This window comes from Nannobrachium achirus, assembly GCF_963921795.1.
Source record: "Nannobrachium achirus genome assembly, chromosome: 24".
NCBI classification, from domain to species: domain Eukaryota; kingdom Metazoa; phylum Chordata; class Actinopteri; order Myctophiformes; family Myctophidae; genus Nannobrachium; species Nannobrachium achirus.
In genome coordinates this window covers 20,365,578-20,383,290 of record NC_137831.1, presented here as the reverse complement: position 1 = coordinate 20,383,290, position 17,713 = coordinate 20,365,578, and the positions used below count along the sequence as shown (strand labels likewise).

General features: G+C 42.2%; 1 protein-coding gene across 1 annotated transcript in view; it reads right to left on the bottom strand.

Annotated features, from left to right (window-relative positions):
- The window catches only part of unc80 (unc-80 homolog (C. elegans)), a gene marked incomplete at its 3' end in the record, with an annotated part of 166,179 nt that overhangs the window by 36,706 nt on the left and 111,760 nt on the right, over window positions 1–17,713 (bottom strand). Inside the window, exons 38-45 of the mRNA XM_080720767.1 lie at window positions 16,591–16,691; window positions 15,097–15,183; window positions 12,594–12,777; window positions 10,554–10,648; window positions 9,844–9,933; window positions 8,942–9,043; window positions 7,568–7,748; window positions 6,498–6,763 (exon numbers count right to left, since the gene is read on the bottom strand). Of these exons, the coding sequence (XP_080576893.1) occupies window positions 6,498–6,763; window positions 7,568–7,748; window positions 8,942–9,043; window positions 9,844–9,933; window positions 10,554–10,648; window positions 12,594–12,777; window positions 15,097–15,183; window positions 16,591–16,691 (1,106 nt within the window). The remainder of the gene's footprint in view (window positions 1–6,497; window positions 6,764–7,567; window positions 7,749–8,941; window positions 9,044–9,843; window positions 9,934–10,553; window positions 10,649–12,593; window positions 12,778–15,096; window positions 15,184–16,590; window positions 16,692–17,713) is intronic.

Sequence of the window (17,713 nt, the reverse complement as noted above, 5' to 3'; positions counted from 1 at the left end):
ACAAATCTTATTTAGAGTGTCACCATAGTTGTTCTTAACAATAGCCTGAAGAGAGGGGAAAATATCTATGCCAAGATATTTGAATTGGCTTACTACTGGGATTATGGGCGGCAGGATAGCAGATCTCATCTGATCATTTAGAGGTAGAAGGGCTGACTTCGTCCAATTAATTTTGTAGCCGGAAATGGAACTGAACTGATCAAAAATTTGAAGGACGTGAGTAATTGACTGTGGTGCATTCTCAAGGAACAGTAGAATATCATCAGCATATAGGGAAATGCGATGCTGTGTGTTGTTAATCGAAACAGGACTAATATCTGCAGACTGACGCACTGTCTGAGCCAAGGGTTCGAGTGAAAGTGCGAAAAGGAGAGGACTAAGGGGACAACCCTGCTTTGAAGATCTGCCAATCGTGAATAGCGGCGAACAGATCTTACCGGTTAGGACCATGGCTGACGGATTAGAATAAAGTACTTTAACAAAATGTATGAATGAAGCACCAAATCCCATTTTATCTAGTACAGCCCACAGGTAAGACCATTCCAGACGATCAAATGCTTTCATCGCATCGAGCGACAACACTGCGGCGGGGGTCCTCAGCTCCTTAGCCCTATCGATGATATGCAATAGTCGTCTAGTATTATCAGAGGCTAGTCTAGTTCCTATGAAACCTGTCTGATCACAGTGTACTAAGGTGGTCATAAAACCCTGCAAGCGACGCGCAAGCACCTTAGCAAAAACTTTTAGATCAGAATTCAAAAGTGAAAGCGGTCTATAGCTTGCGCAATCTGTGGGATCCTTGTTCTTCTTCAACAATAATGATATAATAGCTACATTCACATCCCTGGAGAAAGAGCCACTTTCAATTGCATATCGAAACATGTCTAGCATCAGCTGACCTAGATCTTCCCAAAAGATGGCATAAAGTTCAGGGGGTATCCCATCCAAACCAGGCGACTTGCCCCTACGCATTGCGAGCACAGCTTCCTGTAATTCCGCCAGATGGAGCGGTCTATCTAAGGCTTCCGCATCCGCCTCGCTAAGGGTTGGTAACTGTATGTTGGATAAAAAATCATTGCATACTGCATCATCGTGAATGACCTCGGAGGTGTAGAGCTCATCATAAAAAGCACGAAACGTGGCATTGACCTCTTTGGGTTCTGTAACCATGGCTCCAGTTGTTGATTTGACACTAACAATATCAGCAAAATGCTCATTGGATCTAAGACGTAAAGCCAGTAAGTGACTGGGTCTTGCACTATTAAAATAGTAGTTTTGCCTTGTGCGTTTCATTTGAAATTCTGAGCGGCGCTTGAGAATGGAGTTAATTTCTTTCTTAACTAGCTCCCTCTGGGTTGCTGTACTAACATCAAAGTTATTTGGAGAGAATTATCCAAAGTAGAAAACCGAGATTCCAATTCCACCAGTTTGGCTGACCTTAATTTTCTCTGAGTGGACGCATAGAGGGTTGTATTACTCCTGATAAAGCCTTTAATTGCATCCCAAAGAATTCTGGGATCCTCAACTGAGCCTGTATTGATATTTATAAATTCGCGCAAACCAGTTTGAAACTGAGCTACAAATGCCGCATCGCGCAGCAGTGTGGTGTTAAACCGCCATCTAGGAGCTCTATCTATAACCTGTTTCAGTGAAGCAACACACAGCACCGCCTTGTGATCCGAGAGTGACATTGGGAGCAACTCTACCTTGGCAATTTTATGAAACAAGCTAACAGGGGCAAAAACGTAATCGATCCTAGAGAATGAAGCATGCCTACCCGACAGAAAAGAAAAATCTCTAACCGTTGGGTTCATTAAACGCCAGAGGTCGAGTAAGCCAGTTGAGTTTGCCCAAGCACGTAGTTCTGCAGACGCTAGTGCTTGTTCTCTGCTTTCTACCCCAGTGGATCTATCTAGGTTATGTTGCCATGTTGCATTGAAGTCAGCACCAACAATGAATTTGAAATCCGTCAGTTCCAATAAGGTTTTAGTTAGTAATTTGTAAAACTCTTTGTCTAAAACATTTGGAGCATACACAGAGACTAGTGCTAGCATTTTACCCTCCAAGCGGATTTTAGCAACAGCTATCCTCCCGTCACTGTCAGACCAATCACCCAAAAAATCCAACCTAAGGTTACGTCTAGCCAATATGGCTACTCCCTTGGTTTTGGAAGAAGCAGCTGAAAAGGCTAAAACACGATAATGTTTATTAGCCAATCGGTTGGAATGCTCTTTTAAAAGATGAGACTCCTGTATAAATGCAAAGTCAATTGATTTAGATCGCAAAACCCCCAAAATGCTGGTTCGTTTATGCGGTATATTCGCTCCCCTTACATTGAAACTTAGAAATTTATATTCTGTCATAATTGTGGTTCAAACCATACGCACAGCAAGCACAGTAGAACATTTTAGAATTTCCTAGTTGGTCCCTCACAACAAACCTTCCCAACAGAAAAACAAAACAACCCCAAAAGGAACAGAAAGGAAAAAGCAACATCAAACGAACATAAAAAAACACATAACATTGAAGCTTGAGGGGGAAAACCCCATTAGCATCAGAGTGCACAAAAACAGTTCCCCACCCCATCAACCTATTAGTCAACCTTCATTTCACTCTGTCAGAGAGTGCAAACAAGTAACTGCCCAAAAGTAACCATACATTGCCCTCTGGTGGTTATGTAAATATATAACAGATCACCAAAGTAAAAACAACAACAAAAAAGTGCCTTCTTGTGGCTGAATAGCTCTCAAACATTCCATCCGCTCAAATTATGATCAATCTCCCCACTTCATATCACTTAAATAAATGAGAATGGTATGTTAACATTTCTAGTAAAGAAGGGGGAGAGAAAAAAGAAAAGAATAAAGGGGGAAAAAAAAGAGAGGGGACTATAACAACTGTAATAATAATAATCAGTCCAGCATTAGGCCCACTTAGAATGTGATAAAGCCCTATAAGCCACGTTAATGCAAATAACCAAACACTTGTGACAGATATGTGGAAATAAGGCTGTCACCACGACAAGGCACTAATATAATATTAATAATAAAAATAAATAAAAAAGGGAAATCAGTGTATATGATATAAAACATATATGCACTTACATATGTAGTTAGAAATAGAAATTAAAAGCACATACGGGGGGCCATATGCAGCAAAGCACACACAGTGTTAATGCATACTGCGCCACACACAGCCCCCCCTATGCATCCATGCATACAAACCACAATTACTAATTAGAAGGGGGAAAAAAAGAAAGAAAAGAAAAGTCTGTATACATAAGTATTTACATAAAACACAGTTATGTATGATCAGGAAACCATATACAACACAGCACACATGATGCATACTGCGCCATATACAGCTCCCTGTACATGCCCAAAAGGCCAGTGCAAACTTAGATAAATGTCAATCATATTAGTTAAGTCTGTTTCCGTCTTAAACAGTAAACTACCATACTTCAAACAGTGAACATACCCAATCACGACTACAAAATAAATATCCCCAATTCAGAGCTCCCCTCTCCCCCATCAAGAAATTAACATCTTAGAAGACAACAAGTAAAGTAGGTAAATAACTACCCCCCCCCCCCCCCCCCCCCCCCCCCAGACAGCGGATCCACGAGCACGTAGAGCCAACGCGCCACGAGATCGTACATCCGCCAGCTATTGAGATTAGGAAAAAAAAAAAGGAAAGAAAAGAACGAGTCAATGAGCCAGGGAGAGAGAGAGAGAGGAGAAGCAGAGATAGGTAGAGAGACATAGAGAAAGGGCGGGAGAGCGAGTGGTCTCTGGAACCGCGGAGCCTTCACAATTTAGACCATATTATTTATATCTGTTTCGCCTTAAACAGTAGGCTACATTACTCAATACAAAGGCCAAAGCCCAGTCTCGCCCTCCTACCCGAGAAAGTAGCGTTTTAGGAGGCATAAACGAACCATAAACTAACAACCAACATAGCCGCCATTACCTAACAGAAAGAGAGAGAGAGAGAGAGAGAGAGAGAGAGAGAGACACACACACACACAGCGAGAGAGAGAGCCATAGAGAGAGAGAGAGAGAGAGAGAGAGAGAGAGAGAGAGGGAAAGCCGAGATAGATAGAGAGACACAGAGGGAAGACGAGAGAGAGAGCAGGCTCGGAACCGGGACACGGAACACGTTAGACAAAGCTTAACAGAGAGAGATAAAACCCTCTAGACCTATATAGTAAGCAGCACAACGCTCAATAAGAGCAAAGAAAAAGAATACAATAATAACAAGAACAATGTCCATTATATTCAAACAAAAAAGACAGTGAATTATGCTTATAGCTTTATCAGCCCTAAATCCTCTCTCCTTGCGGTAACCTAAATTAAAACGAGTAACACCCATCTGCTTACAGATCTTATTAAAAAATAAAATATATCTTATTCTTCAATACAAATAAAATAGGCATTATGAAACGAAACACTTGAAAACACAACGTCAAGTCAGATGATGAGTCCAAAACAATAAGTAGGCTTACATTAACAACTCACCCTTTGGGGAGGAGGAGGAGGAGAGAGTGAGGAAAGAAAGACGCTGCGTAAAAGTCATCTCCAAAGTCCCAGCCAGCTTACCAACAGTCCATTAAAGGCAAAAGGATATCACATCGGCAGAATGTGTTTGAAAGCACGCGATCACAAAAGCAAAAGTGTCCCTGGTAAAAGTTAGTTCTCTGTAACTGTCGTCTCATCATCCTGCGTAGCTAGAGTCTCGTCCGCAGCACCTGGAGTCTTGAACTTATCCTTGCAAAAGGCCAGCGCTTCCTTGGGTGAGTTGAAAGTAGAAGTCGCCTCATCCACGGTTATCCAGAATTTGCTCGGGTGCCTTATTCCGTATTTAACTCCTTCCGCGGTGATGGAACGTAGGAATTCCTTTACTGGCCCGAAAGCTGCCCTTCTCTTTGATGTTTCAGCAGACCAGTCGGGGAAAATATACACCTTTTTGCCATTGTATGTCAGTTGGCCTGCTTTCCTGGAGAGCTGGAGTATGCGTTCCTTTACCCGGAAAAAATGGATCCTTGCCAGGAAAGCCCTTGGCTTATCAGAACGTGGATTGCCGGTCCGATGAGCACGATCCACCTCCGGGGGGGAGTCGGGAAACTCGTCGGGGAATGTTTTCTGCAAAAAAGACTGGATAAAGGCCACTGGGTCAGCCTTTTCTAGCCCAGGAGAGATCCCAATCACTCTTATGTTGTTCCTACGACTCCGGTCTTCTGCTATGACGAGCTTCTCCTCCAGATTAGCACATCTTCTCTCCAATTCAGTGATACACATCTGCAAACTGTCCATGGAGGAACCAAAGTTCTCAATGGCCTCCCCATGTTCAGCCACGGTCGTGTTCAGCGTGGCGACTGCAGGACGCAGCTCCTTTCCGAAGTCATCAATCTTCTTCAGTAATTTCTTCTCCAAGCCAAGCATCATGGGTTGAATAAAACCATCCATAAACTCTTTCAGTGATTCCTTGAGGACCTCGCGCAGCATGCTCTTTGTAACCGGAGCGTCAGCGTCGCCCTGCATTGCGCCAGCCATGTTGTCAGCGTTTGCGGTCGGAGACCTGGTACTCCTCGACCTCGTGTTAATCGTATTCGGCATGAAACACGAAACAACTGCAAAAACAGACACTCACCAGTGTTTTGGCGTTTAAAGTCTCAAAAGAACTATAAAGGCAGTAAAAAATGGGCTTAAAAAATGTGAAAACTTTGCACCTCTACAGAGCTCAACAAACGCGTCCTACTCGGTCGCCATCTTGTCGGAACTCCCCCCCCTCATTTTGTTGAATTACTTTATTGAGTTTACTTAACTCATACAGTATATATTAGGAATTATAAGACATAATACTTATGGAAAGTGGAAAAACAGTATATCTCCAACAGTTTGTGGAACAACAGTATAAGTCTGTACAAGCAATATTCAGCAGACAAAGGGAGCAGATAACATTAAAACAGACAACTGAACAAAATGAGGGGGGAGTGTATTAACAAGTTAACAGATTAAAAATGACTAGTTTGTGGTTTACAGTCTAGTAAATAAAAAAACATCCATATTCGAAAAAATTCAAATATGGACTTTTATTTGTCTCAGGTACTCAAAAATTATTTTGGTGGGTCCCCAGATGATTAACTTATTCTGCAACATTGTTTTCTCTCTCGACAGTAAACAAACCAACATAAAGTTTAGGTGTATAGAGGGTATCTGCACATTTCTAAAGTGACAATTTAAGGACTTTATAATACCTCTAAAATGACAAATTAAACATTGGCCAAATTGTCATATATCAGAGTCAGAAATTGTGAAAATAGCCGATCTACAGGCGTTGTGAGCATGTAGATCGGCTATTTTCACAATAGAACCGAGTTATACAAAATGTAATGCCTCAACTCTTAGTGCTCATCAGGGTGGGGGGTCCCCAGTTAAAAAAATGATTATTTTGGGGGTCACGGCCTGAAAAGGTTGAGAACCACCACTGGTCTATACCTGCAGCATGGTGGGCAGGATCCACTGGTAGCCGCTGAGGGAGAACAGGTGGTTGAAGTGCACGGCGGTGTTGATGGCCGTCGCCGTGTATTGCCTGAGGAGGGCGCTGTCCTCCGGGTGGAGAAGCAGCGCGCCGTTGAACACGTTGAGGAAGAGCATCATCTCGTCGCCCCAGGGGTACTCGCTGGGCATGCCCAGGAACATCTCCTCCAGCAGCTTGATCCACAGCACCTTGTGCAAAGTGTCCAGACCGAACAGCTCCTTACCTGGGGAGAGGAAAACGCATGAAATCAGGCTAGGGTTCCCACACATTTTTACCAATTCATTTCCAAAACTTTTCTAAATTTTTCCAGAATATTTAACCCAATTTCCAGGACTATATGACAATGATTCAGCTCAATAACAAGTCGCTTACCCCTATGCACAATGCCCAAAGACAGGTAGTGTATGCCAGTGGTTCTCAACCTTTTCAGGCTGTGACCCCCGAAATAATCATATTTTAACTGGGGACCCGGCACCCTGACGAGCACTAAGTGTTGAGGAATTTTGTATAACACGTTTCTATTGTGAAAATAGAAACGTTGTTCAGAGCGTAGAAATGTATGTTCTAGATCAGGTCCACAGAATACAGCCAGGAAGTGATTTGGGACTCCATTGATGTTTACATGTGGTGGAGATTTGAGAGCAGCATTACGGGAGATGTATTTTTTACTGTACACACCCGCGCGACCCCTCATCAGCTTACAGTGCTCAAACAAGGTAAAAGAACGAGCATTCGCATTGGCTTTGCGCCGCGTTCAGAATTGGGACGAGCGTTAACGTTCGAAGCAGTAAAAGAGTTAAATATCTGAAAACACAAATTGACATGAATCCAAAATACACTGATGATTGTGCTGTCAAACCAGATGAAACTATATGGAATCTATGAAAAGGTTGTGGGTGTCTCTGCTTCACGTCTCTCTCAGCTAAGGTGTCCCTGGCCTGAAAACGTTGAAGACCCCTTGTCATAGAAATCAAACGAAACGAAAAGGAATCAAATGAAAGGAAAGGTTAGTCCGTCTCATCCTAACCCTGCGGTTCGTTGAACAGAGAGAACTCGGCGTCGATGGCGGTGCGGGGAAAGGAGGGCAGGCGGAGGAGGTCCTCCTGGAGCAGAGAGACGTGCGACTGCTTGTGCACGGCCGGCATGTTCTGGGTGAGCGAGATGAGGAAGAGGACGCGGCCCACCTCCTCTAGCTTGCGAGAAAACACCTGAAGGCGACAGAGAGGAAAGAGATGAAGTCAGGGACGTGCAGAGAATGTTGGAGAGGCAGGAGCTGAAATCTCTAAAACTGGGGTCTTCAACAGGGGGTCCGGGACCCCTAGGGGGTCCCCAGAGTTACTACAGGGGGTCCTCCAAATCTTTGAGTGATAGAAACTTTTGTTCCTCCTTTTTTATATTAACCATATTCTGAGAACTTTAGCCAAAAATAGCAGATCTACAAGCTCACAACGCCTCTGCGAGGCGTTGTGAGCTTGTAGATCGGCTATTTTCGGCAAAGAGCTTTGGTGTAGAGGGGGAAAAAGAGCATACTAAGTACAGAGTGAAAGTTTATTAAGTATTGACGGTTAAAGTGGTTAAATATCTGAAAACAAATTGAGATGAATCCAAAATACACTGATGATCAAACAATGAAACTGTATGGAATCTATGATAAGGTTGTGGGTGGGGGTCCCTGCTTCCTCTCTCTCTCAACTAAGGGGTCCTTGGCCTGAAAACGTTGAAGACCCCTGCTCTATCGGAAAAACCCCTGCTCTATCGGAAAAATAGCCGACCTCTAAGCTCACAACGCGTCGCGCTGCGACGCGTTGTGAGCTTGGAGGTCGGCTATTTTCGGTGCTTGATACCACACTGAACTACCGGTAAGCATAATCATGTCAATATTGGAAATGTGGCGTAACTGCATTGATTTCTACACAGAGAGGGCAATTCTTTCAACATAAGATGCTGCATTCAAGTTCAGGAGAGTTTGGACAAGGCAATTCTCTTGAATGCTGCCTTCAGGTATGACATGGAAAGGGGGCATTTGCGTTTCTTTCACCATAGTAAAAACTGCATTCCTGGTCTGGAGAGGGAACTTTTTACAGACGGATAAAAGGGCAGGGGCTCAAGCCCCCTTTGTCTATGTCTATGTGTGCACGTGCCTGGATAAAGTCAATGAAAAGCTGCTGGTTAGATCTCGAGTGTTAACATCACCATAACCTCCAACACTTTTTTTCTCTTTTTCTTTTATTTTTCGTTTAATTCATCTTACAATATTTATTTCATTATTTGATGATGAAAAAACAAAAAAAAAACAGTTTGTTTCATGGGTAACCGCAGACACCTTTCACAGGATGTTAAATTGGGGTGTTGGGATTTCACAGTTCTCATAATGATGAACACTTTCTTTCTCTCTCCATACCTGTTTCTGAATGAGCTCCTGGCCTTTCTCGGGCAGCATGTGAACGAGGTTGAGCTGGGGCGAGACCGATCTCCGGAACGGATAGATGTCCCTGACATAGGTCTGGGGGAAACCAAGGGAGGGAGATGATTACAGAATCACAGATCAGACCACTGGAAACTCAAGCTAGTGCCTACTGTAGATCGGGCTTTGGGGGAAAGGGGATGGGTAAGGGGGTGTCTGTGGGCCATCCGAGCTATCAAAGTGGGCACCTTGTACAGCACTGGCAGCAAATGCTAGAACCATCAGATTCCAGTTTCACACCATGCCGTCATCTAACGTGCACGTACAATAAACCGATGCTGCCCTCAAGCCTAGGCTAATCTCTCAAGACAGATTCTGTTAACAGCAGAAACAAAGGGGGAAAAATATATTATGTTTCCCTTTTTTTCTTTTACCAAATGGGTTCCCAGTTTGAACCTAGGCTTACGGACCAAGATCCTGTTATTTCACCCAAAGTCACCAATGTTTAATGTCAACTCTATTGAAATGTCAAATGTGTGTGGAAAATGTCATACCAATTTAAAACACAATGAAATGTAGGACTTCAATATTCATTATGTAATAATACCGTAAACATACAACTGAACAAGCTAGTGACTGGAAGCTATCCTTCTCTACGATGTTGGGTAGAGAGAGAACATTCGTCAAAAGACTGTCATTTCATTCAATGACAACAGACGTACAATAGTGTTATGTACATATTACCGGTGGTGACATCATATATGTATATAGGCAAAAGTATGCCTAAATTATATCCTACACCTTTATTTATTTTTCTTCAGATGACCACATCTGTACAGTACATGAAATACACCTCGATCAATGGTAGAAGTGCGTTAAAACATTTTGTATGTTCCCACCTTGGCATAATGAATGAGGTTCCAGCGTTTGTCCATGAGGAAGTAGTGTGCCGATCTGGCCTCGGGAATGTTGAAGAATTCCAGGCACTCCTAGATTGAGAGACAGAAGTTATAAGATACTGTATAAGTACTGTATACTGCACCATCTCCCATGAGCTTGGCCGTAACATCACACATTGGTCATTGTTTCCCACCCGGGAATCATTGAGGGTTTCCCAGTCATCAGTGAAGTTGCCACTCCCTAGTGTTCATATTTAACCTCAAATTCAGTTATTTCATGCATCTTGTGGCCAACAATAAATAGTTTTTGCAGATTAATTTGATTTCATCGCAACCGATGCCTTTCCATCTACGTGTGACCCACGTTATCATTTACATAAGCGTCTTATTGCATGCAACCACTTTAAACGTGGCATCCCAATTTAGGGAATGTTATTATAGACGACCATTTTCCAACATTCTCTCTTTTTGCCCCCAAACAAATAGCGGAAATAGTAGACCTACAGGCTCTCAACGCGTCACTTGACGACTCGTTGAGAGCCTGCAGAGCCACTATTTTCGCTATTTTAGAAACGGGGCTTAATTGGAAACCTATTTTTTTGCCACTGAAATGACGCCTCTGGTCACCCCGAGAGTGATGTAAGAGCAAAATCACAACCATCTGAACGGGTAAATTCCAGTTGAGTCTGAGCCCCATTTTGTGAACTTACTTTGAGTAGAGCTTCAAACTGCGTGTCTTCGTGAACTGGTAGTTGCGTAGGAATATCACACTCATTCTGCCCATGCACCACCAGGGTCTTAGTTCCTGGGAAACAAGTGAATTGAAATGTTTTTCAACATGCACAAAATGTTTGATGCCACTGGGGCCGGCAGTTTATGAAATATACTCTGGAGATAGAAACACAGGCAGACAGGGGCAAAATCAACATCTCAGTCCCAGGGCTTTTGGCCTGCTAGAGATAATAAGGGTATTGTGGAGTGTCACTGCTGGCCTCATCTCTCAAGACAGATTCAGCTCAGCAGGTTTTTTGGCCGATGGGTTCCCAGATTACTGTGGGCCAGACCCTCTCAATAAGACCCTCCACTAGGGGGCAGCATAGCCACAATGACTGCCAGGATACTTCAGCAGCATGGACTGGATAGGGACAGCAGGTGAGGTCAATGGCAACCATTACCATTCATGCTCAATTATAAGTATTATACATTTGTCTACAAAATAACTTGATAAGAGTTATAGTGTGGATCGACAGATTTCAGGCAAGGGAGTTTTAATTACTTTTACTTCTACTACATCTCAAGGAGGTAAATATTGTACTTTTGTTACTAACTGTTAATTTGTAGATTTTGATTACCATTACAAAACATATATTAACCCGCCCTATATACATTTCGGCCCCATGTGAGCTTGAAGATTAGCTGTGAGCATGTAGATCTATTTTCCCCCGAACACAGACCAATTGTGTTCGCACAGACACCCGACATAGTAGCCTGTTGCACCACAGGGAATTCGTAAGTCTATTTTCAACATTTCTTTTAATTAGTGTTGTCCGAGTTAACTAAATTAATCGCAATTAACTCACCGTTATGTTAATCGCGATTAATTATTTTAATCGCAATTAATCGCATATTTACAAACATTGCTACAATATCGGCTATAATACAAAGTATAATTAAAGCATAAAGGTGGACACAACAGTAATCATTTAGCAGATCCTTATACCCATCAGCTGCAGTCTGTTTAATGCAATACCATTATGATTTATTCAGGTTTTTAATTGATTTCAAATAAAAGATTAACATACTTTCGCATAAATCCAGCAAATATTTCCACTCCCAAGTTAATAGGGCCACAAAAGACTTGAAAGATATCCCTCTAAGTTGCATTGTGACCTGATAAAAGCTAATGACTTATTTGCGATTAATCGCGCGATTAACTACATAAATCATGCGATTAATCGCGATTAAAATATTTAATCGTTGGACACCACTACTTTTAATACATACATTTACACTTGTGAAACAGGACGTTCTGCATAATGAGTACTTTCTACTTTTGGTACTGGACTTTTTTGAACAGCGGAATTTTCACTTCACTTGCAGTATTGATACTTTTACTTAACCCATTTAGGCCTTAGATTATTGAATGCTTTAACTATAGAAAAAATAGCAGATATACAAGCTCACAGCACGGCACCGAGTGCCGCGCTGTGAGCTTGTAGATCTGCTATTTTTTAAAAAGTAGTGAAAATATGAGCAAATCGTTGACTTGTATGTATTTTTAAAGCGAACATTTGTATCTCAAAGTTTGCTTCTGGGTGATCCCTGGAACTAGATATTTTGAGATGGGGGTCCGTGGCCAAATAAATATCATTTTGGGGGTCCTTCACATGAAAAGGTTTGAGAACCACTGACATGGTAGTCTCTCCAGAACAGACTAACTGAGCTCCAGTTAAGTGAAAAGGACCCTTTCTTTGACGATGGCTGGCCAGATTGCTGACATAGAAACATGGGTTTTTCCAAAAAATCTTAGAAGGATTCAAAAGACACTTATAGAATCGGATCAAAATTCTAATTTCCACGATTTTTCAAAAATAGCAGATCTACAAGCTCGCAGCGCGGCACTCGGTGCCGCGCTGTGAGCTTGTATATCTGCTATTTTTCAATAGTTAAATTATAAAATAATGATACACAATAATGTGTACCCGTACTAAACAAATTGAATACTTTTGTCCACCATTGGATCAGTTTACCTGGCATGGAGGCGGTGACCAGCAGTTTGACCTCACACTGTTCCTTCTTCATGGTCTGCTTCAGGTCCTTGAAGAAGAGGCCCTCCACGTAGCCCACCACCTCCCACAGGAAGGTGAGCGTGGCAGAGATGGCGTCCATGCCCCACTCGCAGGGCGTGCGCACAAAGTACATGATCAGCCCCACCTGCCAAGGACAGGGGCGTCACAAGGGGGGGGGGGGGGGGGGGGAGTGGGACTGAGTTACTAGGGCCCAAGGTGGAGGGGCCTTAATTATTTTGCCGCGCTGCGAGCTTCTAGATCTGCTGTTTTTGAAAAGTTGTGAAAATGTGTGCAAATCTTTGTAATATATGTATTTTTTAAGCAAACATTTGTAACTCAAATTTTGCTTCTGGGTGGTCCCTGGAACTAAACATTTTTAGATGGGGGGCCGTGGGCAAATACATATCATTTTGGGGGTCCTTCACATGAAAATGTTTGAGCACCAATGACATAGAAACACAGGTTTTTCAAAAAACCTTAGAAGGATTTGAAATATTCAAAGACTTGCACACATTTTCAAAAATAGCAGATCTACAAGCTCGCAGCGCGGCACTCTGTGGCACTCGGTGGACTGGTTGGAGCTCTACGAGCTTGTAGATCTGCCATTGTTTTGAAATGGCAGATCTTGAAATAAAAACGTTTGGGCACCACTTACTGTATATAGTAACACGTTTATCAGAAAACCTTTAGGATTTAGAAGACATTTGTAGAATCGGCCTCAGGTCTTGGGCTAAATAGACTAGAAACGTAACCTATTAGTGCAATAATAATACTTTAAGTGAGAATAATAATACTAAATTATATTATACTACACTATTTGATGCAGAAATATAAAATAGTCTCTCTTTCTCTCGCCCTCCCTCCCTCGAGGAAAAATTGTAAAACATAGTCGAGCTTAATGCTTTGATGTGGTGTCTGCCAGACACAGTCTACACGAGTGTGCCAACAAGAATTGGCACTCGAATACTTTATGTCAGATGATCAGTTTGAGAAACATGGAAATCTGGGTACAACATGAATTTGTGACATAATCACAACTTGGCCCTTGTTAAAAACTGAAGCTGGTGCAGTGGAGGTGCCTGAGTACAAGTTGTGGTCTGGTGGCATAATGAGTTACTTGCGTATTCTCTGTCTCTCTCCATCTCTCTGCGTAAGGCATGGCGCGTGCAAGGCAAATAACTGGGTTATTTGTTCATGCAACAACATCGCTGCATGATACATAGCAGGCTATGATACTACATAGCCTGCTATGCTGTGATTGGCTAGTTCTGGTCCATAACTTATCCCCTTACATAGTTGTCATTATATCATTTGAAAATGATCATAATTTGATCAATGATTGAGTTCCTAGGCCAGCTGGTAGCATGGACAATAAATATGATCCTGATTGGCATAGCAGTTTGCGAGATTAGCTGTGGAGAACAGACAAAGACAGGCACGAAGACATGGACACAAGCGATCACTGGCACAGTCTCTGCCTGACAGAGATAATTATGAATGCAATAAGCTGCATGGAGACAATGACCTACTATTGACCTAGCTTCTTTGGTCCCCATCCTAATTTACAGTACACTTTAAGACAGAATAAGACATAATAAAGCAATAAGAAATAATGTGTTGGTAATTAGAACTAATATGTTTTAGACAGAAACAAAGACAGAATAGCAGAAAGAGCGATTACATTCTCACATTCTCTATCGCCGGCGATGCAGTGCGACTGCCATTCGAACTACCGGTCGTGTGGCGGTACCTGCCGCGGTAGTTCCGCAGCAGGTACCGGTGCCAGAGAATGTATCCGCTCTTTCTGCTATTCTGTCTTTGTTTCTGTCTAATAAAACATATTAGTTCTAATTACCAACACATTATTTCTTATTATGGCTTTATTATGTCTTATTCTGTCTTTTTTTTATAACTCAATTTTTATTAAACACACACAAACAAGGCCAAGCAATACAAACAGAGAACAAAACTAACAAAATGAAAAAACAAAACAAAACAAAAAATACAATACATTAAACAGGATGGGCTGCACATCTTATGTCGACAATTAAAGATACGTCTTCAGTACACTATCTCTATTTTAAGCAACGTCCAAGGGCTGGTGAAAGAGAATCCATTTTTCCCAATATTTGTTTGATTTGTCCTCTTGTCCTCTAGCCTAAGTATAAAAGTTAGCCTTTCCATAGTGTATATTTCCTTTATGATAGCAATCCATTCTTCTTTAGTTGGAGGAGCCTGTTGGTACCAGCGACGCGTAATCGCCTTTTTGCTTGCAGCTAGGAAAATCTTTATCAGGTGTTAAAATCTCTTCTGGGATATTTCCAAGTAATAGCAATGTACAATTCAGAAGCATGTCTTATTCGGTCTTAAAGTGTACTGTAAATTAGGATGGGACCGCTACTTTCTCTTCTTGACCAAGTCTGATGGAACCTGTGGAATAAATAAATGTCATGCGTTTCCTCACCAGATAGTTGAAGAGGATGTGCGAGGTCTGGGCAGGCAGATCTCCGATGTTGAGCATCAGTTTCCTCAGCATGTACATCAGCTCATCCTGACATGGAAACAAACAAGGATTAGACTTTTTTTTCCCCGGACAATTATTTGTCCTTTTGCTCCCGATCATCCCAGTCGTCATGCCAATTCCCGATTCCCCGTTCTAGTTCCTTGTCAAGTCCCACAATTGGTCCTATAGGGCAGTGGTTCTCAACCTTTTCAGGCCGCGACCACCAAAATAATCACATTTTAACTTTGGACGAGCACTAAGAGTTGCAGCATTACATTTTGTATAACACGGTTCTATTGTGAAAATAGCAGATCTACATGCTTTTTTTTGTCCTACCTTTTTTAGAGGTATTAAAAAGTCCTTAAATTGTCAATTTAGAAATGTGCAGATACCCTCTATAGCAGGGGTCTTCAACGTTTTCAGGCCGGGGACCCCCAAACTGATGGGGAGATGGAGCAGGGACCCCCTACCACCTCGTAGGGTGGGGTGGGGTAGGGTGGGGGGGTCGGGGCTACGACATATTTTTTATTTTAAACATGTACAAGTTACAGCGAGCAGGGTGGGCCGTACCACTACCATTTCTAAACATACTACTTATTAACTGAGAACCAATGTCAATAATATCAACAATATGTCAATTGCATAGTAATCATGTATTCAAGCTATTCAAAATGGATAGAATCATGATTTATTTTTTAACATAAATGTGAAAAATAAAGAAATTATATTAAAAAAAAAAATCGCGGACCCCCTGCAGTACCTCCGCGGACCCCCTTAAACGTTATGTTGGTTTGTTTACTGTTTTGGAGAAAACAATGTTTCACATTAAGTTAATCATCTGGGGACCCCCCAAAATAATTTGGGGACCCCCACAGGTTGAGAACCACTGCTATAGGGAGTACACACACAACCACATCTCCGTGATACATGATGTCACATTTTGTCTTATCCAGCTATTTTCCACATCCTACTGAGGCGCCCTGACCAGCCTGTGCGAGCCACTATAGTGCAGTGACAAAGAGTTCCTCCTCCCTGCCTGGCTTCCCTCCCGCTAACACAGTCAAATATTTTTAATATACCAAGATAGGGCAACCTGGTTGAAGCCACTAGAGTGTGACATGGTACACAAAGCCTACAAATAGCCTCCTAAGTGGGTGCCGGCGTCTGACGGCAAATCTCGCGAACGTCCTGTTTACTGGTGCTATAGATCCCGCGAGAGTGTGTTGCTGACAGTGAAATGGCGATAATAACGCAGATTTTCTCCTCATTTGTGTATGTGAAATAAGCCGTGGTGCCCGATCATTGTGGCTTGCTTACGGGCCCGGCTCTGACTTGTTCCGCCAGTGCTCCATTCCAGACTTTCTTATTTATCAATTTGCTTTTGAAGTTGTGAAGCTACTGTGTGTGGAGTGTGTGTGCGTGTGTGTGAGTGTGTGTGCGTTGAGATGCTCGTACCTGTCTGTTGCTAACAGTGAGCTTCTCCAGGAAGTGTCGCAGCACCAGGGCTGGGTCCTCGATCAGACAGTTCCAAAGGATCTGCTGGGCCACTGTACTCACTGATGAACCAGGGGGGGAAAGCATGGCTTCATTAAGGATTCATACTGTATCACATCTAGTGATGGGACGATATGCGATATTATCGTTTATCGTGATAAAAAACACTCACGATAATCGTATCGTGGAGATTTAATTTATTGTGATATCGTCCTTCGTCATGCACTGGGATCAATTCACCTTTTATTTGCCGAGCTGCATATCCGGTACCACTTAATTAAACCCTCTATAATTGGTAAAAGGTACTTGTAATAAACGTACTTGATACAGTCTTTTTTTCACCCCCTATCAAAGATGTCTTTGCCAAAAAATAGCCGATCTACAAGCTCACAACGCGTCGCGTTGCGACGCGTTGTGAGCTTGTAGATCTGCTATATTTTGGCAAATGTTCTGCTCCAGGATAATGGATGTTGATTATCGAGATATTATCGTAAATCGCGATTTCTTTTGTCACAATAATCGTGATATGAAATGTTCACATCGTCCCATCCCTAATCACATTTCCATGGCTGTGTTTTCTCCACTTTTGTCTTTTGTATTTACGTGAGTGCGTTAACCATTACATCATTGCCAGTCACATACTGTGTACGTGATGTGCTCATCAGGGAAGCAGTGATAAAGGCAACTCTAGTTTCTATTAGGGATGTCCGAAACTATCGGCCTCCTGATATTATCGGCCGATATTAGCATAAAAATATATATCTGAAAATATTGTTTTTAGTTTTTTTTTTTTTTTTTTAAACAGGACTTAAATCTCAAAGAAAGATGTATTAACATTGATATTTTGTTAAAAACTGTTGTGTGTACTCATGTACCCTCCTGGAGAACTAGTTCAAGCCAATTCCAGCAGGGGGCAGTGGACAACAGAGAGACCATGGCAGACAACAAAGACCATACAGAAAACAAAGTACAGCTCATCAGAAATGCTAAACAATACAAAGCCTGATGGGATAGATGGCTTTGCAGGAGAACAGAATAATTTGTATCTCTGAATGTGTGACTTTCAAACAATTAGTTGACTTTT